Source organism: Phallusia mammillata, chromosome 1 (assembly GCF_965637545.1).
Source record: "Phallusia mammillata chromosome 1, kaPhaMamm4.hap1.1, whole genome shotgun sequence".
In the NCBI taxonomy this organism is placed as follows: domain Eukaryota; kingdom Metazoa; phylum Chordata; class Ascidiacea; order Phlebobranchia; family Ascidiidae; genus Phallusia; species Phallusia mammillata.
This window is the reverse complement of record NC_137252.1, coordinates 25,882,367-25,906,323: the sequence shown is the minus strand read 5'-3', so window position 1 is coordinate 25,906,323 and position 23,957 is coordinate 25,882,367. Positions and strand designations below refer to the sequence as shown.

General features: G+C 37.6%; 2 protein-coding genes, 2 non-coding genes and 1 pseudogene across 5 annotated transcripts; 1 reads left to right on the top strand and 4 right to left on the bottom strand.

The window, feature by feature from the left end:
* The first annotated feature begins 1,208 nt into the window (after positions 1-1,208).
* LOC145222701 (mitochondrial uncoupling protein 4 pseudogene) lies at positions 1,209-3,811 on the top strand (annotated as a pseudogene). The gene has a single exon (XR_013859372.1). The product of XR_013859372.1 is annotated as a mitochondrial uncoupling protein 4 pseudogene (transcript).
* Positions 3,523-16,749, bottom strand: LOC145222666 (DNA ligase 1-like). Its single transcript, XM_080088844.1, has 25 exons — positions 16,502-16,749; positions 14,957-15,203; positions 14,806-14,875; positions 14,531-14,610; positions 14,004-14,356; positions 13,799-13,927; positions 13,623-13,679; positions 13,432-13,565; positions 13,065-13,168; positions 12,622-12,723; positions 12,364-12,440; positions 12,207-12,298; positions 12,018-12,117; positions 11,780-11,865; positions 10,704-10,843; positions 10,414-10,485; positions 10,265-10,351; positions 9,697-9,792; positions 9,325-9,469; positions 9,175-9,266; positions 7,985-8,128; positions 6,649-6,737; positions 4,378-4,483; positions 4,121-4,213; positions 3,523-3,736 (listed from the first exon to the last, which is right to left on the bottom strand). The coding sequence occupies exons 1-25, from the start codon at positions 16,702-16,704 to the stop codon at positions 3,653-3,655; spliced, it is 2,982 nt and encodes a 993-aa protein (XP_079944970.1). The 5' UTR covers positions 16,705-16,749; the 3' UTR covers positions 3,523-3,652.
* LOC145209668 (5S ribosomal RNA) lies at positions 3,947-4,065 on the bottom strand. Its single transcript, XR_013855184.1, has one exon. It is a non-coding gene; the product is annotated as a 5S ribosomal RNA (ribosomal RNA).
* Positions 7,251-7,369, bottom strand: LOC145211277 (5S ribosomal RNA). Its single transcript, XR_013856583.1, has one exon. It is a non-coding gene; the product is annotated as a 5S ribosomal RNA (ribosomal RNA).
* A 706-nt stretch (positions 16,750-17,455) lies between the features above and the next one.
* On the bottom strand, positions 17,456-23,957 carry LOC145221791 (ubiquitin-conjugating enzyme E2Q-like protein CG4502). Its single transcript, XM_080088053.1, has 3 exons — positions 23,682-23,957; positions 22,113-22,318; positions 17,456-18,675 (listed from the first exon to the last, which is right to left on the bottom strand). The coding sequence occupies exons 1-3, from the start codon at positions 23,851-23,853 to the stop codon at positions 18,139-18,141; spliced, it is 915 nt and encodes a 304-aa protein (XP_079944179.1). The 5' UTR covers positions 23,854-23,957; the 3' UTR covers positions 17,456-18,138.

Genomic DNA, 23,957 nt, shown 5'->3' with positions numbered 1-23,957 from the left:
TCCTATAAGCATCGTCGCGACCCGCTTTCTATCATACAAGAGAAACAAACGAAAACACAAGGCCTATATTCTTTGGAGTTTATCCCCCAAACCCCACTTGTAGCAAAGTGTATGTGTACAGTTTAAACATACGTGGACGCATAGCCTATACAATTTAAACTTACACGGCAAATTAAATCCCTTGATTTGTTGTAGATCGTTCAATAGTTTATGAGTAGTTCATCTTGACCTTTTTGTTCAAAAGAAACTTTAAAATCCTTTAAATCTACGGCACCTTGGCCCGCGAACCCCTAGCTAGAACCAATAATGTGCGGACGACGAATATACGCGCTGCTCATAACAAATGTCAAAAAAGTATTTTTTCGTAGCAAACCTTTTTTCCACACTTGAAAACCTCCATAATGCAGTGACGTCATCAACCGTAGCAGGCAAGAATTTTTGGTATTTAGGCTATAAAAAGGTCAATTTAAGGCAGTGGTTCTCAAACTTTTTTGACCGCGACCCAAATCTGAGTTTTATGAATATCTCACGACCCAAGCCTCAAACATCAAAAAATTTAAATATTATTATTAACGAGACGAACTGCAATTTCGAGGCCACGCCGTCGCCGCATAGGAGTCTGGCAGTCTGCCCATGTCTAAATGGCTGCAGGCTTAACGAGGTCGATTCGTTTGATAACACTGCATAACAAAACACACATTGTGGCTTTGCAGCACCATGAAGTGAATCCCAAATCTAAAAAGTTTCCTTGTATGAATATTTAATAATCCTTAAACGCTAACTGTTACATCTCCAGGTCTAGTTTCGCAAGATTACCTTGTCCTATTATTCCCCGTGCTATGACGTTACAATCGCTATGTGCGTAACAGTAAAATTGGAAGGCTATTGTCGGTATGTTGTAATGATTGGTTCATTTACTGTACAACGTGTCAAATGAGGTGACTTTACTACTACCACTAGCGTATTTAGAGGGGGGGACAAGGTGCCATGCCCCCCCCCCCTCAAGAAATTTTGACCGGCTGTTTTAGTATTAAATCTTGCAATTTCAGACAAAACTGTGAATAGCAATGTGCGCTATTTTGTTTAATGTGCGTAACGCATTGATGCTCGTCACACATCTCAATAAACAATGCAAGCCAATCCAGGTCACTTGGCGTCCAACTGCGCGTATGACGTTACAATGGATTTTATAATAGCTTTGTTAGGTCACACTCAACAAGTGAAGATAATTCACAATATGATTAAGAGGCAACCACTGTTAGAAACAACTGTGTCGAGTGTTGAAAAGTGTTACATGTATACGATCGAATCGTGACTATAATGTTCGTTACTTGCAGCAAGAGTAAGGGCTTCACAGGGCCTTAGGCTAACCAGCATTTAGTTGATATTGCGAGTTTAGTAGGCACAACAGGTGCTAACAGAGAGGTCTACTCAGTCTACCGCCAGATAGCGCACTTGTTCGTTTGGGCAGAATTGAATCACTGCAGCGCGACCCATTTTTTGACCCTGCGCGACCCATGTTTGGGTCGCGACCCATGTTTGGATCGCGACCCATACTTTGAGAACCACTGATTTAAGGGATGCAACAAAAACTGCGCAGGTTTCATATAATTTCGAAGCTGCAAAATTCCTAGCTATAGCATCGATAAGGCCAGTGTTTAACAAATATTTAATTCAGGTACAATAGGTAGCCTACGGTACGATTTTACACACTCACTGAACACTACAACAGCATGCAAAAAGCACACGTGACCTATTTGTGTAAATGTTTTTTTTCGTCACAATTTATGTACGGAGTGTTTAAAATACCGTGGATCCGGCCTGTACAAATTCTTTTCCAATTTTATGTTCTATTTACACACTTCATTTATTTTCTAGTGATTTCGAACTGTCCTTGTTAAGGGACTTCCCCAGTTCCCATCGTGTTGAAGGAAACTGTTTGTCCAGACTTCGGTTCGTACAGTTACAGTACTTAACAGTAGCTTGGTTTTACATAGCTTGATGATCGGCTGAATAGGTAATATTTTTTTTGTGTTGGTGTAATCCTGCATTGAATTGGTGAAGTTTGAATTCAATGATAGTTTTTGTTCTTAAGAAAAGTTTTGTTTTGTGTCAATACATTGTGCAGTACTGTTAATCTGTTACCTTTTTCTGCTTGACAATTTAGGTGTTATTACCTTAATGAAGGCTGCCTGATTAGGACGTAGAAATGCCAGAATAAGGTTATTGTTTTTTTACAGTATGCCTGGCAGCAACAGTTTATGCATCTCTCTTATACAGAGAGCTATAGATATTGTAACATATAAATTAGCACTCAAAATAACAAAACTTTTTGTATGTGCAACTTTAGACTATGTTGTGATCTTAAATCAAATTTTTGTTTTGATAGCCATGCCATGAGTAATGAATTTTTACTTAAGTTATGCGCTTCTGCTAGTGCATCAGCAGTAGCCGAGACTATAACTTTTCCACTTGACTTGACGAAAACTAGGTTGCAGGTACAAGGGGAAGTTGCCTCCAATACAGGAAGTACTGTCATTCGTAAACATGGAATGTACCGGACTGCGTTTTGTGTTGTTACTGAGGAAGGGCTGGTTAACCTCTGGCGTGGATGCAAACCTGCTGTATACAGACAAATTGTTTACACAAGCATCAGAACCAACTTATATGAGCAGTTGAGAGAATTTTCTGTTGGAAAAGAAAATGGTTTGATTTCAATGGGAAAAGCAGTATTATGTGGTGCAGCGGCTGGAGCTGTTGGACAGTTTATTGCCACACCCTTTGATTTGCTTAAAGTTAGAAGACAAATGGAAAACCAAGGTAACTCCAGTCGAACCTCTACGACACAATACAGAAGTGTTTATCATGGTGTGACCACCTTATATAAAACTGGTGGTCTCCGGTTGCTGTGGACGGGCTGTGGCCCAAGTGTGTCCCGAGCTGCTTTGGTAAATATCGGCAACCTTACAACATATGATCTTGCGAAGAAGAAAATTTTAAAACATACCTCCTTGTCTGACAGCTGGAAATGCTATGGACTTGCCAGTATATGTAGCGGTTTTGCTGCTGCTGTTCTTGCAACACCAGCAGATGTCATAAAAACACGAATGATGAATCAGGTCAGGGACAAACTTGGCAAAGGCGTTTTGTATACCTCATCATATCATTGCGTAAAAAGAACTTGTAAACAGGAGGGACTACTTAGCCTCTACAAAGGTTTTTGGCCAACCTGGTTTAGAATTGGTCCATGGTCTGTAATATTTTGGCTGCTAAATGAGGAGCTACGAAAACTTTCAGGCTCTTCAACATTTTAGCTTGCATAACATTCTGCCCATTGCCAACAATAAAAATGTGGGTCATCGTAAATGTACATTGATTATGCCAGTGGGATGCTCTATTTAGCATCCTAGTGAGCAACGGTAAACTAATATTGATTTAATGCTGTCCTGTGATTGATTTCTGTCACTTACAGACAAAAATGATTGACATTGACCTAGTAAGACTTTCTTTCATACATGTAGATTTGTGCAATAGATACATCATTTATTGCTTAATATGGCAGTTTAAATTTTGCAACTGAAACAGTGCGTAATTTCTGTAAAACTAACACCGAAAAAATAGTTTGAAACACAGGAAGCTGTTTTTTATACAATTAGTAAAAGTCTGTATCTTTGTTTATTTCTTTGTCCTTCAACTGGTTTTGTATCTGCTGTTGTCTATGATACAAGTCTGCCACCTGTAATAAAATAAACATGTTTTTCAAAAAAGTAGCAAAATGTCAGGGGAGCAAAATAAAGATTTACACAATGCATTGAGTTTTTTTTTTGTACTCCATGCATTTTACATTACGAAGGTGTTAAATAATCAACAAAATTAGCTAAAAAAGGCCAAAGATACTTTTTCGAAATGATATTTGGCTTGTAATCACTGAAAAAGAAAAGGCAAAAGCCTACGACACCCGGTATTCCCAGGCGGTCACCCATCCAAGTACTGACCGGGCCCGACGTTGCTTAACTTCCCAGATCGGACGAGATGGGGTGTTCTCAACGTGGTATGGTCGTAGGCGATTGCTCGCGTGAAAAAGGCGATTATATGTTACGTAACAACAGCTTTAGCTCACCTGTGCGCTATTTGTTGCTTGTTCGGGCTTTTTGTCATCGCGGATTCGAATAAAACGGGGAAATCGCAGCGAGATGCCTTTCTCAGGATCAACCTAGGACATTGGATTTTTATACTGATACGACATAAGCGTACAGGCTTAAAGATCGAGTTAAACAAATCATGTAAACATCACAACGATCGAAAATACTTAGATATTTCGCAGACATTTGTTTGTAAACACAGCAATTTTCTGAAGATCACGTTTCCCAAACTTACTATTCCATTTGCAGCGGCATAAACCGGAGACACGGACAAATCGGCAGCCTTTACCTCCCACACTTGTACAGGCTCAAACCAATGGTCGGCTTCACTGCCGTTTATCCTGAATACAAACATTTACTTGTTTGGGTATTTTACAAGCCATTAACATGTATGTATCAATTTCACCATGTTACCACAATATATTCACTAGGTTGTAAGTCTTTGACAAAGATACAACCAACAGTGCAACTTCAAGCTAAAGATATGCCCACCATAAAATGTCAACAAACTTGAAAACAGGTACCATTAAAGATATTAGATTTTAGGCGATGTAGCTAAGTCACGAATGCATTTCTAACACAGTGTTTACGAAAAGCAAAGTCATTGTGGTTGTGTCTCAAACATGCAAACAAATAGTACATTAGGTTCGCGTTAATAGCTACACCGTAAGGCTATACCCCTTTCCCACAGTACGCTTGTTAACAACTTTGCTACATATCAAACACGGTTATTTTTCTTTTAAGCAAAGTGGCGAAGGTCCATTAGACATATACACTGCCTAAAACGAACCACACCAATAATTATTGTTTAATCGTTAATTATTTTAAATTATAATATATAGGTGTGGTCATAGGCGCCGAATAGGCGGTGGCGCCGCCACCTTGGGTTTTTAAAGCAAGGTGGCGGCCACCGTGGATATTTTGGTTAGTTTGTAGCGGTTACATACGAAATATCGTCAAATCTGAAGAAAATTAGGAACAATTTTGCTTTAAAACCAACGTGCTGGCGATACAGACACAAAACGTGGCTTAAAACTGCAACCTGTTAGTGCTTTGTTTATGACGACAAAAACACAATTGTCTACCAGTGAATGTTGGGCCATTGTTGTGTACAAACGTTGCTAAACCAATGATAAACGTTACAGCAACGTGTTGCATTTGCGAATTAAACGTTATTTCTATGAAACGTTTATTTGGCTTTGAATTTGAGTTCTTGTGGCTGCACGCTTTAGTGACGTCACATAAAGTGACGTCATATTTTATGTCCGCCACCTTGCATTTTTGTAAAACTCGGCGCCTATGGGTGTGGTAGTAATACATTGTTCAAAAAGGACCCACGAATCTAAGGTTTTTTGTGCAAATATTGAACTAGAATAAAATCTTATTTTGTAACGCAACAATGCATTGAACAAATTCTTATCGCAAAACAAACCAAAAAATGAAAGATATTTTTTTAAATACATGAAATGTAGAAACCCCACAAGAAATATTGAAACTAGCCCGTTTTATTGATTCTATGTATAGAAGTGTATTGCTGAACAGATGACAACCTTACATTAAGAAATGACTGCTCAAAGTTTAAAACGGTTCACATTAAAAACATTAAAGTAGTACAGTATAACATAACGTTCTTATTAGTGATGTACCGAATCGGCTAAATTTCGATTCGGCCGAAACCGAATATTCGGCGGTTTTGCCGAATAAATTCGGCCGAATCAACCGAATCATTTATGACGTCACGCGAAGTCGTACGCTACGCGTTTGACGTGAAAAAATGTTTATCTACCAGGCAGCCAGTGCAAAATAGTTGTGTTTCGTCCTTATTTCAGTTCTGTGGGGTTTAAAATTGCCTTAAGCATGATTGGCAACCTGCCAATGAATTACTAATTTTTTTGACTACCGTGGGGAAAACGATAATGTGTTGAAAAAGATAAACATTGACGCAATTTTCGTTATGTTTGGGCTTTTCAAAGATTGCGTGGACCTTAATAAGCAGAAAAGACACGTTTAACGCATTAAATTTGTGTTCGTAAAAGATTCGGTTTCGGCCGAATCGCAACAAATTATTCGGCCGAAACCGAATCTTTGCAAAAATGATCGATTCGGCCGAATAAATTCGGCAAACCGAATATTCGGTACATCTCTAGTTCTTATGTTCCTAATTCCACAATTCAAAGGAACTATAGTCATTCGAAACCCTTGAGTGACTTGGTTGCCAAACGTTACATGCCTACAGTAGCATGATTCGAGGTTCCCTTTCGAAACCACGTCCGTGCTGTAAAAACGTTTTTTTAGCAGCAACGAACTTTGAATTTTGTGGAATACGTGCTGCATCACGCACAGTAACATAAGACATAAGGTTCATTTGTTTGCATGCAGCATTTTTGGAAATGTATTCTTAGCAAACAAGAAAAAAATTGGCGACCAAGTACGCGAAAAGTAACCTCGCTAAGATTAAACCGCTCGCATTTTTTCATAGCATTTATTAGTGTAACACCCAATGTACCTATAATAGGACTTCGGTTGTTCTATGAGGTGCTCCTTAAAGAAGTTGGCATGGTCAGCCAAACTCTGGTCTGAAAATCCAGTTCCTATCTGCAAATTAAGTTGCATTAATTGTTACAAGTTTGGAAACGGATACATAATATGAAAGGTAAAAATCGGTACAACAATGATAAGAGAATAGGGAATGATTCCCAAAAACAACTCACTACATCTATTGTCACATCTGCTTTCGTTTATTAGTACATAGTTAGTAACTTTTTTACACTCTTTTGCCAAACGATTGGAAAGTGCTACAAAAAATGCTTATTGTATTTTTTCTGAGGCGCAACATGATACAAAGTTATGAATAATTTAAGGTATTTGTGTGCATAGCTTCTGCCGTCATCACAACAAGAAACACCTAAAAATCAATAAATCGGCACATATAGCTGTCAACTTATTAAAATTACTGTGGAAAAAAATAAGGCTAAAAGAATAACGGACAACAAAAATGACAATCGGTGAAGTTTAACAAAATCAAAACCGCAAAAAATTGGTTGCAAGGCCATAATAACTTCATCAAAAACTCTAAAGCTGAAAATGTTTGCAATGTTTGTAAGCAAAAGCCTACGACACCCGGTATTCCCAGGCGGTCACCCATCCAAGTACTGACCGGGCCCGACGTTGCTTAACTTCCCAGATCGGACGAGATGGGGTGTTCTCAACGTGGTATGGTCGTAGGCAATTACTCGCGTGAAAAAGGCGATTATATTTGTTACGTAACAATAGCACACGTTTTTTGAACTTTACGTGGCGGTCTTGGACCCAGTGATGTTTATTAAAAAAAAACCATATAGCTACACATGCATTGACAAAATATGCCATTTTTCTTGAGCACCATTGATATGAATGCAGAAAAATACATTATGAAATTTAAGGATAGTACAATACAAATAAACTTTTCGTATTTAAACTTTTCGTTATTTATGGACCTCCAGTTTAATTAAATGAATATCGCCGATCAGTCCATTGTTAAGTAAAGATAAAGAATACATTCACAACAAGTATTTTGGCTTGAAATATATTCTTTCAATGCATAATTTCGAGGAGTGATATCAAACAACTGACAGTTGACAAAAAAAATAGCCAGCAACTCGGACGAGCTTTTTCGTACTGAATAATTAATAAACTATATGCAACTACTTCCAGTCATCACCAAAGATAATTAACGTCTTGTGGACCACCTAAAAAGTCATGATGGAACACCAGAGAACCACTGTGCTAGGATATGCTGATACGCCCGGTGCACCATTTGAGAACCACTGTCATATGTAGTAAACTTGTCTTGTCTAACCCACCTTACAAATGCTTTGATATTCCTCTGTTTCTTCATCATAACAGGCCAGTAGAAAACCCCCGTAAGTCCCAACCCGTTTGCCTTTCCCTTTGTAACCTCCGATCACCACAAGATCCAAAGTATCACCCATGCCTTCCAGGTAGTCCTGTTCACAAGTGCATAGATTGTCTGTTTATAAGTTTGATAATAAAACAAAACAGCATGTTTTGTTTTGATGTATGGATATAAAACTTGTAATACGTCTTTTCTTTGGAATTACATTTAATGCATAAGGAAATAAATAAAACGAGGAACTGTTGATTGTGAACCAAAATAGGATTTGTACTTTTCGCTCAGTAATGTCCATCTAAAGTTTAACTACGTCTTTTTATGTTCGAAAAACACGTCCATGTAAGATCCAAAATAAATAAATCGCAATAACTTTTTAACGCCGTCCTTGCCAAGTCTTGGTCACATTTGTGTAAAACCGTAATTCCCCTTGTTTTGGATTGAAGGCAGGCAACTACGAGGTAGGTTTACACTTATTCACACATTAAACACATCTAAAAATTAAAACCCCAAAGAAAATTTTTATTGAGTATATTTCGCGACACACTTCGGAGGCACATAGTTTAAAATCGTTGCTCTGAAGGAGTAGTCCAATTTGCAACTTTAATGTGATTGGTGAGACTGCTATTGACACTAGGGATGGGCCGAGCCGATCCAGAACCCGAGTACTCGGTACCGCGCATCGCTGTTTTTAATGCTCGGTGCTCGGCCGAGCAGTTGTACAAGCTGACCCGAGCGTTAAATTTGCATATTCATGCCCTGCTAACATACGTAACTAGTGTTCGAACGGGTGTCTATGAACAAAAACGAATGATTTTTCAAATGTATTAGATAGTGGAAAAACGCGTACTTAAAAGGGCATGTACAGCTTAATAAAACACCGCCGGTGACGTAAGAGACCTTGTAGAGCTTAAACGTGGAAAGGGGATTTTTGTGACGTCATAATGCACAGAGCGTGCTCGGCCGAGCACCGAGCGCTAAAGTTAGATGCTCGGTGCTCGACCAAACAGAACATTTGCAGTTTTGGCACATCCCTAATTGACACATCCCTCATTTTTTCACTAAGCCATACAACATGATAATAACACTGTGTGGTACAGTAATTAAAAAATACTGACCTAATAATACATGCAGTAGATTTACCTTTTTCACTTTTAGCCAGTTATGAGACCGCTTTGCAATCTCGTACGTCGCATCGACATCCAGTGTCTTCACCATAAGACCTTCGCAGCTTCCTGAACGACACATGATTAAGCTGATAAAACATGCACTTGTTAACAGACGACAACAAACCTTGAACGGATTCTTCCAAAAACTCGGCAATTTCGTCCGTATCGTTTGTATCTCGGTGGGTTGCGAACACCAGCTGTCCTTCACACTCCTTCAGGTTGTCGTGGAGAAGTTTTCGCCGTTTGCGGAATGGTTCACGAACCAAAGACTAATAAATGAAAATATAAAGCAAAACTTTGTTCGTACATATTGCAAACGGCGGTTTATTTAGCAAGTGTAATGTCGTTAAGGTTTATCTCAAAATACATTTACAGTAAACCTCGGTTTATCCGGACCCGTTTGGACAAAAAAATGTCCGGATTAGGTGAAGATCCGTTTTATCCGATGTCGGTTAGTTCAGGCCTCAGAAAAAATGTTTTTGTGGTTCTTGATTACCTCGCCGTTGATGAACAGAAGATCGAAAGCATAAATGCAGACATGAACTTTGATAGTTGAAACTTCAGCGTCCTTCCGTTTACGGGTGGTGAGAATCTAATAAATTTTTGTAAAGTTAGGCGGTTCTAATCACTTTATTATTGTTGCAAACATCCCAACTCACTTCACATCCAACTTATTACAATACGACATCCACAAAAGAACCACACATATGTAACACAATTTTCGTTTATAAATTCCATGACTTTTCCAAAACTTTTCAAGAAAAAAACCCCAAATTTCCATGACCTTATTTAAAAAAAAATCGAGCAATTCCCATATGAAAACTAGTAAAGAGGCTTTGGTATATGCAGCCAATTTACCATACTTGCAACGAATATACAAACGTTACGTAGTTTGAAATTCATATCTCTATCTGGCATTTTCAGGGTAAAACAGGCACCAAATTCCATACTTTTTCAAACTTTTCCAGGCCTTAAAAATACAAATTTAAATTCCATAACTTTTCCAGGTTTTCCATACCCGCGGGAACCCTGTATGTTTGTTATGTGAAACAAGTGGATCACACCTGAAAGGGTAAAATCCTTTTCTTTTCCGGATCCCAGGCGACTGCTTCCGAATCAATGACGCATGATTTGACGTCATCACCAAGCGCCTGGTATTACAAAAATCAAAGAGTTTAATGCAAAACTCAACAAACAGTAAATATTTACTTACGTTGGGAATTCTGGCAACGATGTCTGGATATTTGCTTGTGTTGTTCTCCTGATTTCTGCTGTAGATTTTTACCTACAGAAACACAATGAGGATTTTTTGTATTTTACGCACATTTTTCATAACGTAGTTAGCCCGTAACCCTTTTTGTGGACACAAATTGGAAATCAATAACTATTTTACACGACTTCATATGTACAGGAGAGTAACACTTATTTCCTAATCCTTGTAAAACAGCATACTCATGACAAGTTATGAAACCCTTCAATGCACAATATATCAATTAAACTTACTTCTCCGCCCTCAAGGACGTGAATCTGGGCACGTTCTCCATCATATTTAAATTCACAAGTGAAATCACTTTTTTCAAATCTGCTCAGAACTTCTGAAACGCCTTTGGTTGGATGAGCCAACATAGGTTTGAGTGGAATACCTAAAAGAGAAATAAAAAGATTAGCATGCCATTGAACAGGGGCGGGCAACATACGGCCCGCGACGGGATTTTGAGCGGCCCGCAGACAGTTTCTGGTCTTACATGATAACGTGGCCCGCGTCCACGGTCTGCCAAATCCCCCACTACTTGCTTACTACGTCAAATTATAGTTGTAACAAACAGTAACGCTCCCCAATAACAAAAAAACTTTCCCGCCGTTGTTACCATTGCACCATACATCCATTGTTACGACATAACTGCCAACTTGCGTGTGGCCTGCTTTCACGGTTTCCTTTGTTTCCACACGTGCAGTGTGTTTCAGCAGTATCTAAGTCTGTGGTGTATGCATTAAATTTGCTGTGGTGAATAATTTTATGTTATATCAGTTAGATTGTTTGGACTGTATTGTAATCGCGACGTTCTTGCTTGTATTTAGTTTAGGTGGTCAAAAATCCGTTTTAAATCACTGGATAAATGCGCGATTAATGTATCGATTCACGAATCCGGCCCGCCAAGTACTTCATTTTCCCATATCAGGCCCGCCGACTGGAGAAGTTGCCCGCCCCTGCCATTGAAGATAGGTAGGGGTGGGTCAAAACTGCAAATGTTCTGTTTGGTCTAACTCTAACACGATAGGCGCATTGTGACGTCACAAACATTGCCAGTTTCACGTTTTTCATTCTAACCCACTTAAAAAAGTCATTTTTGTTCTAAGATACCCATTCTAACACCAGTTTCGTATGTTAGCAGGGCATCATTATTCAAATTTAATGCTCGGTCAGTTTGGGCAACTGCTCGGCCAAGCATCCAGTATCAAAAACGGCGATGCTCGGTACCGGGTACCCGGGTTCTGGATCGGCCCGGCCCATTCCCACAAATAAACATGACATTTACTTGTGAAAAGCTAACTGTTTTGCTAAATTTTGTGATGTATACCTGGTGTGAGCTTGCAACGTTTTGGCAGTTCATCTAAACCAAAGTTTAGCAGGTTTGCAATGATGATATCATAATTTGGAAGCTCACTGTCAAAAACAAAAATTAAGTTTTCAAATATATTATCTGTAAATACGACATTTTTAGATGTTTTAACAGATACAGCATGACATTTAAGCTTTTTGTGGGAAGAAAAAAATACAAGAATATTTTTTACAAGCAAAAAGTGCTTTTTTCTTACCAGTATGTAGTTTTTACAATCAATGACTTTTCATCCATTTTAGACTTCAATGTTTCAGCAGACATTCCTTGTCCTGCATTTAATACCGGTGGGGGATAATCTTAAAAAAAGAAAATTAACAGGTGATTTGTGTTGATATAACCTAAGAAAGTCACTGTAAACATAAAAGCTTTTTTACAAACTTTTTACCTTGGCCTGGCGGAGTAAGAAAAGCAGCATTGCCAATAGCAACAAGCACTGACTGTTCAGCAAGACCAATTCGCAACTTTCCCCCAAGAGACCTAAACAAGAATGTATTTAATATCCATGCCCATCAATGCATGTTACCAACAACTATTTTACATACCTTATGAGGTACCTTGCTTCACACTCTCTACATGCCACAAGCAAACTCTTAACCAGTTCCACTTTTTGGTTCATTGACTAAAACATAAATTTAGTGCAATTTGTACAATGAACCTCAACTCAAACTCAAATTATCAAAAGTTGTGCAACACAATGTAGTGTTATTTAAAAATGTATGCATAATTTAAGATTGTAAATCTTTTCTTTGAGCAAACCCCAAAGGGCTAAAAACAATTACAAACACACAACAATATCTTACCGAGCCACCAGTGATTGCAGCAATCTGCTTTAGCTTTTTGAACACTCCATTCAATGTAAGTGGGGCAGGAGTAAACATCATTCTTTGATTGCTTCGGCTGTTCTGTAAAAAAATGAGTCATGAAAAGCAAAGTATTGTACATAAGCTCAAAAGTGGTAAGACAAACGTGGTAAGAAAGTGTTACAAAGTTGATACTAGGTAGTTAACATCAGCTTTTTCAGTGAGAACAATTAAGGACTTGCTTTAAATAGGGGACTTTGTGTTTCGTTTATGGGTAGCTTGTTTTAATCACATTTTTGAAGCTTTGTGTTTTTTGCTAATAAAAAAATATTATTTAAAATACAGTACAACATATAAATCATCACATGGGGAACATATGATATTTTAGGTAATTAAGTGGGAAAGAGCCATAGGGTTTATGAAAGAGCCATAGGTTTAATTACTTCTGCAACAGTTCCCAAGTCACCACAGTTGCCAGCATCTGTTTTGATTTTTGCAATATTTCTTCCTGTGGCCTCAGCAACTGCTTTAATTAAAAGGCTTTCACCTGAAAAATAAACACGAGTTCTATGAGTTGAAAAAACAAACACAAAAATGATCATGTAAAAATTATAATTGAAAAATAAGTAAGTGCCAAATTTTTTCAATGTTTATTTAATAGAAATCTACCAAAGAAATTTTATGAGTTAATAAATTTTGAAGCAACAGATGAACATTCACTATTGTTATTTTAACCATACACATATTTTTTGGCAGTTTTATTTTATTAAACTATAATCAACACAGTATCATAACTTGATTTATATATACCTATTCCCAGCTCCATTCCCTCATATGCAGGCCCCAACTTGTTCAAACTGAGGTAAACACAAGTGACAAGTTCGTCCGGAGATAAAGTGATGACACTTCTCAGGAAATTGCACAAGATTTCTATAGTCCTCAACCTTTGAAAATATTTTTAATGAGTAAATACTTTTTTCAAATCTAGTTATATAACAAACCTTCCTGAAGTTTCTTCAATAAGACTGAAGGTTTTAGCCAAAGCTAAATATGGTATTCTGTTGAAGAAAAAAGTTTGATAATGCTTTAACATCCATTTGTAGTCCACTATAATGTCTCATAATACTTAAAAAACATAAATAAGATCAATTTCAAATCTTATCATGAAAGAACTTACTTTTGACCATGTTTCCAACATGCATCTTTTATGGGGTCATAATTTTTTGCTCCAGGATTGTAGCCATCACTGATCTTAGTCTTACTTGCTTCTTTTGTGTTTGACTTTGGTGTAAAGAATGGATTTACCCTAAACAGTAGTTTTCAATACTATACTATACCTCACAATGTCAAATGAACAAGAAAACTAAGATATTTCATCTTACTTTTTAGCTGGGGATTTTTTAGGAGAATTTTTAACTTTTTTCTTTTCTCCATCAGATTCTGAATCACTCTTTTTTGGTGATTTGGTTGTTGGAGACTTCTTTGGAGATTTTTTGACTGGTGCCAATTTTGGTGATTGACTCTTTTTTACTTTGGACTCAACATCAGAATCAGAATTATGTTTTTTAGTTTTCGGCGATTTTGACACTTTTGACAAGTCAGCTTTGGCTGAGAGTTTCTTTGGGGACTTTGCAGGAGATGTTTTTGTCGGTGATTTACTATCTTGCTTTGAAGTTTCATTATCGTTACTGTCAACTTCCATTTCTTCTGTAGATTTGGGGCTTTCTTTAATTTCCTAAAATGTGTATTGTTACCTATAAAATCACTATCACCACTATTGTACCAACAAAAAATATAAAACCTATTTTACCTTGGTAAAATCCAAAACACACACTCATACTGCAGTACTTAGTCAATTTAACGTTAAAGCATTATAACAATAAAAAATATAATTTTAGGGAGAATATACCTTGCTTGCATCCACACCTGCTGCACCATTGCATTCAGAAAACAATTTCTTCTTTTTGGCTGGAGGAGCAATTTTTCTTGCTGCCGCATAAACAAACACACTTTAACACCATGTTTAGTACTGTTGATATTACTGTCTTTTTAATTTTACTTTCGTTTTCGGAAAAATGAAGCAAAATTAACTCTAACTTTACACCAACAAAATTAGTAGACTTTTTAATGTGATGAGTAAAGTTAATCAAAATAAAAAAACATAAATGCAGCAGAAAACATTACCTGTTTTCCGTTTTACTGATCCATTCGGTGTTATAGTCACATCCCTTGGTTTATTGGGGATCTTTTCAGACTAAATAATAAACATTTGATAAACACCACATTGCATAAGATAGAACATTAAATTGGTAAATATAGCAACAAATAAACATACATCACTGTCCGGTGTATTCTCTTTCTGAGATTGTTTTTCAGGAGAGTTGACTTTTTCAGACTTTGTTGTAACAGCATCAGTACAGGGAGATTCATCTTCAGAGGAATCCGATATTACTGCTCGCTTCTTTTTGTGAGATGGTTTTATGGGTGAATCTTCTGTTTTGTCAGTAACACTAATCTTCTTTTGTGGCGATTCTGCAGTAACCTTTTTTCTACCTTTGCTTGCTTTTGAGGCAAAAAATGCTCTGGAACACAAACATGGTTCAAGATCATAAAGTAATTGTATTTTCTGTTGTGAATTAAATGTGTTTGCTTCGTAAATGTATAAAACTATATTCGTGTTATAATTTAAATGTTTTTGCTATATAAATATCAACATGAGTAAAAAAGGATAAATAATTTTTTGGGTAATATATATAACAGAGCTAGGAAATTGCCAGATTGAAAAGAAGAATGGCCTGCAATATTTTGGATTTCCCCTTGTAATCCGCGCAAATTTAGGCTTTTTACATGTTATCTGCGCAACTTAGCACAGCTTTCGTAGGTAACTATTATAAACTTTCTTTAAAATTTTATATTTTCGTTGCACAATGACGTTCTATGTCGTCACAAGCCTTATTCCGCGAACAATCCACGTAAATCAGTCAAGCACATCGAAACTTACCGATCGTCACGCTTGAAATAACATTGCTATTTCACTAGCGTAGTCGTTAAAAGTACATTTATCTGTATTTTTAGGACATAGTTTGACTATTAAAGTGACTGTCGGCTGGGCAAGTTACATAAAATAATGTTATATGTATTACAAATGATTGAAAACGTTGAAGAGCAGTTTTTGCAATCATAAAATATCTCCATGAAACAATTCAGCAAAATGTCTGAATCGTTATCAAAATAAAAAAATGTAGAATCTAGCAGAACAGCTGCGTGCGCAATAGAGCAAAACTTAAGATTCGTCGTGTTTATTACTTTATTTAGTTGTTATTTTTGTCAGTTGGATAGTCTTGCAGGCGTTACATGCAAAGTGCGTTAATCGGTAAATCCACCTGTCAATCAAAACTCTATCAATCCGCACAGAAATTTGTAATTTCGCGCAAAAATCCGCGCAATTATTTTGACGAAAAAAATATCCTCCGCGCAAAAATAAAACTTTCCAATCTGGGGAAATTGGAGTCAGAAAAGTTTTTTGAGAAATGGGAGTCAGTTAAAATTGACTGACACCGATTCCTAAATTTAATTGGATTAGTGGAAAATAAAACACTCTTAAATATTTCATATAGCACAAGGCACTTTGTAATTATATGCCTAAACAATGGTAAATTCATCTGATCTAAATATGCCCCTTTTTACAAAACTTAACCAAAAGATTTTGTACATACAAGATAATAGTTTTTTTCCTATTACAAGAAAGCAAACCATGTAAGTTTGTTTTGACATCTGTAATCTAGTTTAAGGTAATTCTATTTTACATAATATCCTGCTTTAATCACGAGTCACTGCTAAATCTTTACACTTATTTACAATCGCAAATTACAATACTTACACTATTGACTTCTGCGGCATGATTACTTGTTCTGATTGAACACTTGATATTTGTTGTAGTGCGAAGTTTGAAACGTTCTTAGTGGATACAGAAGAAGCAAACCACAACTGCCATTTACTGGCAGTACATGTTTTGTTAGAAAAATTGAGTGAATATAAATTTGACAGAGATTGTCTACCAGCCAATATAAACCTACCAAGCATTCACCAAACAACAACCAATTGAATTAAGCTTGACAACTGAAAATAGATGCAAAGTTAAGTAAATTGTATAAAATTAAAACGTATTTGTAACGCAACCGTTTAACTGTTTCAATGAAACTCAGTACTCACAAAAGACAATTCACAAAATCAACAAATGCTTTGCCTGGAATTCCCGCCAAACAAAAGTTGCTGCATTTTTACGATTTCTATGATACAATGGAAAATAATGTGTTTTTGTACTTTCGATGTGGGTTTTAGTCTAAAAATACTCACAAAAGACAGTTCAATTAAAATGTTGTGCAAAGCTCAACAACCCGTCTAAAAATGTGAGTAGCTTTAGTGTATTATGTTGCCCAGCCAAGTTGGCTATATGTAGCGCAGCGGGGATACAACGTATTTGCATTTGCAAAACAATTTTAAATCCATCTCTGTCCGGACAGGCACATCATTCCACAGACCACGATATTCTTTAAATTTAACTGGCGATCAACCGCCTGAAACGAGTTGAGAACCACTGAGCTAAAAGAAACAAATCTTTGTCAACAAATATAACAAATTTCGTTCTTTTTTTATGCTTTTTTTTCTAAAAGAATTTTTTGATTGTCTTCTGAACCTCCTCATGTTACTAAGAGGCTAACTCGAGGTTTTACTAACCAATGATTTTGCATTTGCTAAATGTATCGTTTTTACTTTACCGTTTCTATCTGGCTTTCTTGGTGTAACTATCTTCTTAATCACAAGTAAACAAATGTAATAGACGCGTTGAAGCATGTTTGTTACGGTAAAAGAAAGGAAAATAAAATGCGAAACGGTGAAAAACACTTAGCACTCACACAATAGTAGCAGTACAAAACTTCCATCTGCATTCCAAATTGCAAAGCAGCCAGGTAACAATGTGTTGTAAGTTACAACTTGTAACGATACTGCTGTACAAATGGTGCAAAGTGAACGTTATTGGCTTTAGCCGCTGTACACCAACAACAACACAAGCTTAATCGGGGTGTAAAAGAAAATGGTCTGTATCAAAGGAAAACCGAACTCAAAATTCCGACATGGCGCCCATGATTATAATGCTTCAGTATTTAGTAAGCTTTGAAAAGAACAATGTAGTCAAATGTATGTTGCAGGCTTGGTCAAGTGGTATGTTGAGCGCGTTTACTGAACGAAGGAATGTATCGTCTATACAACACCGGGGAGGGATAAATGTTATGATGATGTTCAGCGCACAGTGGGCAAATAAATAGTACGAAAATAAAAACTCCGGCGCAGTACAATGGTTCAACTGTTGCACACTCAGTGCATAAACAAAAAACAATTGACTAACGCATTGTCATCACTCGTACCATGTACCTACGACAACTGCACATCAATTTTGCGGGCAAGCTAGAACAAAATCAACGCGCCTTTCACAGCGTCCGATCTTTGCATGGGATCTTAACCTTCGCCCTTTTCCAGCTTCACCCAGCCGTATTTGTTATGGATTTTCACAATACGACGAAATTCCACTTCAGCGCGCTTTTTTGTTAGTTTGTGCTGTTTGCGTTTCTGGTGTTTGCTTATAACCGCACCGCCGTGGGACAAGGAGGCCGCCACTTGAACGAGCAAAGCCTCCACGGTGTAAGCGCTGGACCAGCCTTGATGGGTAAGGATCTCAAGGCAAATGGCCCCGCCGTTCATCACGAAACCATTTTCGATGTATGGGCTCACCAAACGCACGAACGGTGGGGAAAAGGGAAAGTCGGTTGGAAACGTAATTCGAAAGGTAACACACTCCACGCCGAAGTCCTGCATCGAACGCCAGAGTTGCGACGATTCGTCAAATTTGTAAAACCGAACTTCCCACTCCTGGAGATCGCTCCCCGGCTCATCGGAATCCGCATTGCCGCAAGGCTCAACTTCAAATGTCCCGTCACTTTCTTCGCTTGCTTTCAACAGCTGCCGCAGCTCTTTCATCAGACGTTTGATGCTGCTCTGTAAACGAGAAAACGGCACTGGTTACTATAACATGTAGGTTTACTATAACATTTGCCGAAACGTTTGAACAATAAAGCATGCCGCTTTTTACAGCTATTTGAGGTGTTATATTTCTCATTATGTTTCAAAAAGGTTTATAAAAATCAAATTTTCGGTATATTGATAAATAAAAACCGAAAACAAAAACAAGTACAACTGTTTCGCGCACGTAAATATGATATCTGTTTTGTGCCTATTCCAACATAACACATTTAGACAGCAAGAAATCCATTATTTTGGATAGACAGGGCATGTTAAATCCATTTAGGTTCTTTAATGTTCTCGTCGGGGTTATTTCAGTTGAGAAAGACGTCAAACAAAACCCCAGGCTTGTCGCAAGGAAAAGGGGGAAGCCTTTGCAGATTAAATTACCCAGGAACTCGTCGAAGGTTTTTCGAGACAAGGTGATATGTAATTATGCGTCGCACGTGTAAGACCCGTAGCACCGCTAGAGCCTGAATTATTTATAAGGGGGGCTCAGGGACACTTCCCCTGTGCCCTAGCTTGACATCTCGACTGACAACGCTGCAAGCCAAGTCGTGCGTTAGACAAGCGGCCAAAAATAAACTAATGCCTTTTGTAGGGTCGAATATGGTACAGAGTACAGACCAATTGATCACGCACTAAAGCAACTACGGTCATTCGTGCAATTTGCGTTTTGTTCGTTTGGATTTAACGTTATATGGGTACTAACGCGGTAGGCTTCAAATCGGTCATTTTGGCGTGCGGAAGTTAAATCTAATGTGACATATTAAATTTTTATGACATAAAAATGTGACAATAAGTGTAATACACGAATCCTTTACGGGAGTTCCTGCGTCAATCGATTGTCGCAATGTGATGTAAAATGAATTTATGTCAGTGTGGTAGAGTATAATCCAAATTTGACGCCATTACCATGCGGAAACTCAATGATACATGACATGCATTTGACAAATATGTAACCCTTCCAGAGATGTACAAGAAAACAGGAATTCTAGCAGTAATAGTTTTATAGTGACATCAAGTAAAATACATTTGTATTTGTAAAAAAGCACATTTAAGTGCTGCACTGATGAAACGAAAGTTGACACTGAAACCGTGTCTAATGGATGGCAAGTAAGCCCAAGATCGATTTCCTGAAACCAATTAAAGTGAAGCCGCAACAGAGACAAGCTGGATCACTTTCGAAGTTAGAAAGCAAGAGACAAGGGACGTCATTATATTTAGAACATAGATACCCAAGGCGACTCAATTAACGTTTTACTGCAAAACTAAAAACATTTCTGGGTTTACACACTGTCACGAGGGTATAATCACTAAACTTAGCAAAAATCGATTAGTCCAATCAGAAAATTTACATCAGAAATGGCAACGTTTTGTTAAAAATGAGTAAAGTAAATCACACACCTTCAATCTTTACGCAGATGCTTTTTACACTTGAATGTAATTATCAAAATCATGTTATGTTCAAGAAAACAACGTGACCTGTTGTGTACGAAAGGAGATTTGATCGCGAACCTTAATGCCATTACAGAGATTGACAAACACGATCATGTGCTGTTTAAAGGTCAGTTGTATGCTTGCAGGGAAACTTCAACGCAGTGAACTCCTTAATTAACCTACAATCTGCATACTGTTATTTCGTACTGGACGGCTGCACGGTTTAAGAAAAATGTTAAAATAGCACCAAAACTCTATTCAAAGTTGAAACCTTTCGTGATTAATTGAAGTAACCTTTAACATTCATTTAAAAGTTATTGCCACAGTCGCCCAAGTCGCGTAATGTGGTGCTATTAAAAACGCAAAACTAACTAGAAGGGTGGCTTAGCACATATTGCCCTTGCACATACACTATGATCTATTTTAAAACATAAATATAATTCCTTCACTTATTTTATATTGGGTCCCATATTTGCCACCGTCTTTTAAAACGTTAGTTGTTTCTGCAGGCAGAAACTCATGGGTCCCCACACATGCAAAGTTGTAAACACTGCATTTCAAGAGATAACCATAAGAAACTTTGGTGTTGTAAAGTAAAACACTGTGATTGGTACTAGGATTAAATAGTCATGCTATGCAAAGTTCAAACTATACAAATCGACTCAATTCAAGCATTGTTTAAAGTTTGTCTAGTTTAAAACAAAGAAGTAAAACACAACAATCGATACCTATAAATGGCATAACATTTCCAACAATTGCCCACTGTTTAAAAACTCACCCATTTTAGGGGGCTAGCAGGGTGACTATTGGGGCTACAGGGTTTAACACAACAATCGTCATTTGTAAATGGCAAATTGTACAAGCTATCCAAATTTCAGCCAATTCCGACCCTGTTTAAAAAATTTATCCTTTTTAGGGGGCTAGTGGGGTAACTGATGGGGCTACAGGGTTTAACACAACAATCATCATTTGTAAATGGCAAATTGTACAAGCTATCCAAATTTCAGCCAAATCCAACCCTGTTTAAAAATTCACCCATTTTAGGGGGCTAGTGGGGTAAATGCTGGGGCTACAGGTTTTAACACAACAATCATCAATTGTAAATGGCAAATTATACAAGCTATCCAAATTTCAGCCAATTCCGACCCTGTTTAAATATTCACCCATTTTAGGGGGCTAGTGGGGTAACTGATGGGGTTCTTCACCCTAATGTTGAAAATATGAAACTGCAATGACCCAAACAACAATCCTGTAAAATTTTGTCCAAATCGGCCAATGTTTCAATTTCGACCACTAGGGGGCGTTTTAACCAACAACCGTAATAACTTATGACGTCACAAGATGACCCAAACAACAATCCTGTAAAATTTTGTCCAAATTGGCCAATGTTTCAATTTTGACCACTAGGGGGCGTTTTAACAAACAACCTAATGACTTATGACGTCACAAGGATGTGAACAACCCCCTTGACTGCTATCCGCAAACACGTTCACCAAGCAATCCTTAAACATAAGTACCATATGTAGTTGTCTTTATAACATCACACAAAACTAACGTTTGTGGTGCGCACAAACCACATTTTACATTTTGGGGTCTAGCGGGGTAAATACTGGGGTTATCATGACAAACGAAGCAGATGGCACATCTACACAACTATATCTACCATCTGTGAAAGTTTCATCCAAATCCATCAAACATTTCAGGGCAAAATGGGGTGGACAAACTTCAGGGAAGAAAAAAAAAAAGAAGAAAAAAAAAGAAAAAAAAAAAAAAGAAATCGAGTAAAATCAAGATGTGTCCCCTTCAAGGAAGGGGACCCATAATGAGGGGCAAGTATTTGTTTTTAACGTATTGACGCACGAGTCAAATTAAGAAATATATTTTGTAACACGAAACAATCTTATCAATAGCACACTGTGCCACAGTGATTTGAAAATAAAATATCAAGAAAGATTAAAAATAGTTCAACTTACCGAACTTCTCGTTTCCCGAAATGTCTCCTGGATCTTTTTTGACTCCTCGAGTGCCTCTTCGATTCTCAACGTCTTTAACGTCTCCAACTCCCGCATGACGTCATCGTCAACGTCATCGATGCACTCTAGCGTGTCAAGGCTGCTCAGCGAATGCGGAGTTTCACTGTTGCTTAGTTGTGAATTGAGCTCAACATCAATGGTTTGACCTGTACGAAGGGTAATGTATAGAGTAAGTTCGGGAAAGTCCGAACGTTGGTGCGTTATAATACTATTAACTTCGTTTGTGACGCAGAAAGGTGTAAATTCGATTTAACCAACGACCAGACCTTATAACGTAAAGGCACAGGTGCTCGATTTAAATCTCGTTACAGAGCGGGTGACATTTGTCACGCATGGGCCTGCAAACGCCAACAATAATAGCATTTCGACGCTGGCGTTGTGTAAAGCTTGCTGCAGCCTATATAAAATCCTTATTCACAATTCTGAGGATATCCGTAACAAAATCCATCAAAAAAATCCCACTATGTGTTCATTACATTTTCATTCACATCAACCATGTTGAATAACATTCCCTCGATTGTGCAAATTTTATTTTGTGTAACCGCCGTTGTCCTGGCGACCCGGGTGCATCTTTGGGTTCAATAAGTCATAAGCAGCAATTTTGCATAAAAAAGATAGTTCTAATAGAGTTACGATAATGAAATCCATCAGTGCACTTTACAGGAATCTATCTCACCGCTAACCACATAATAGTACACGATGAGTGCTTATTCAAGTATGGCAACATCCATGCAACAACTTCAAGAACCAAATGACACGATGGCCCGTCTTATTACCGACAATCACGACGTACACTTGTCAAGGGCGTTTCCTTATTTCAAGCCCCATACCTACAATTAACCATTTCACAACGTAAAAGCTACACCCATGAGCTCATTGTAAACGTTGCTAATTCACTTTGATCGTTGGTTTTTCGTTTAAGTACGTAGCCGACTTGTTTTGTTCACAGTGGTAGGTAGTTGGCATAATTATAACAGCTGGGCCGAGTCTTGGTTTCGGAAATATTTTGTCTTCAACACGTCTTTAGTGTACTTAGCATAAACCTAATAGTACATTTTGAAAATGAGAATCGCTAGCTGCGCAAACATAATTTAATGGAGTTTTTATTTAAAACAAAGAAACTATATTTTGCGAGTAAAGTAATATGCAAAGCGTATTAGGAAATTCCTCGGTTTACTAAACGTAAACTTGCTGAGGGTTGTGAGGTGAATTAGCAGGGTACTTCCGCCATAACTTTTCCCCTGCAGGCTTATTCGTTGAAAAAATCATCACTCAAAAAACCCAGTGCGCAGGTTTTGATGCTTTACTGCCTTCTTGTTTTGTTGTCTTGATAATAATTTTACTGGTTAAAACGCGTCTTATACATCACAAAAGCTTGTATCTTACAGAATATATATGGGGGGCCGGTACACCACCTTGCTCATGGGTATGTTCTTCATGCCCAAAGCATTTTATGATTTTAATCCACCTGATTTTTGGTGTTTTTGTACATAACATCAAACAACATACCTTGGACGACGATTTCCAAGTTTTCTGTTCCATTTGGGTCGAATTCTGTTGGTATAGTTTCGTCTGGAACGTCACCGGTTGGCCTGATCACCGGTGGTGACGACGTAGATGATGCAACTCGTTGCAGACGTTTCACAAACCGCCTGGCAAATCTTTGGACCACGTTAGGCATGCTGGTAACTTGATGTACGAGTAACCTCGAGGTTCGAAAGCAGAAAACATAAACCTACACGTTATATTTTATTTTCTGCAAAGAAAGAAAGTTATTATTATATA

Coding starts and splice junctions, on each gene's coding strand:
- LOC145222666 (XM_080088844.1), bottom strand. CDS start 16,704: ATGCTTGGTAGGTTTATATTGGCTGGTAGACAATCTCTGTCAAATTTA. Junction 13,169..13,431: donor GGGAATGGAGCTGGGAATAG/GTATATATAAAT, acceptor TTTATTTTTCAG/GTGAAAGCCTTTTAATTAAA. Junction 9,470..9,696: donor TTCTGTTCATCAACGGCGAG/GTAATCAAGAAC, acceptor TTCATTTATTAG/TCTTTGGTTCGTGAACCATT.
- LOC145221791 (XM_080088053.1), bottom strand. CDS start 23,853: ATGCCTAACGTGGTCCAAAGATTTGCCAGGCGGTTTGTGAAACGTCTG. Junction 22,319..23,681: donor CTTGGAAATCGTCGTCCAAG/GTATGTTGTTTG, acceptor CCCTTCGTACAG/GTCAAACCATTGATGTTGAG. Junction 18,676..22,112: donor TTCGGGAAACGAGAAGTTCG/GTAAGTTGAACT, acceptor TCTCGTTTACAG/AGCAGCATCAAACGTCTGAT.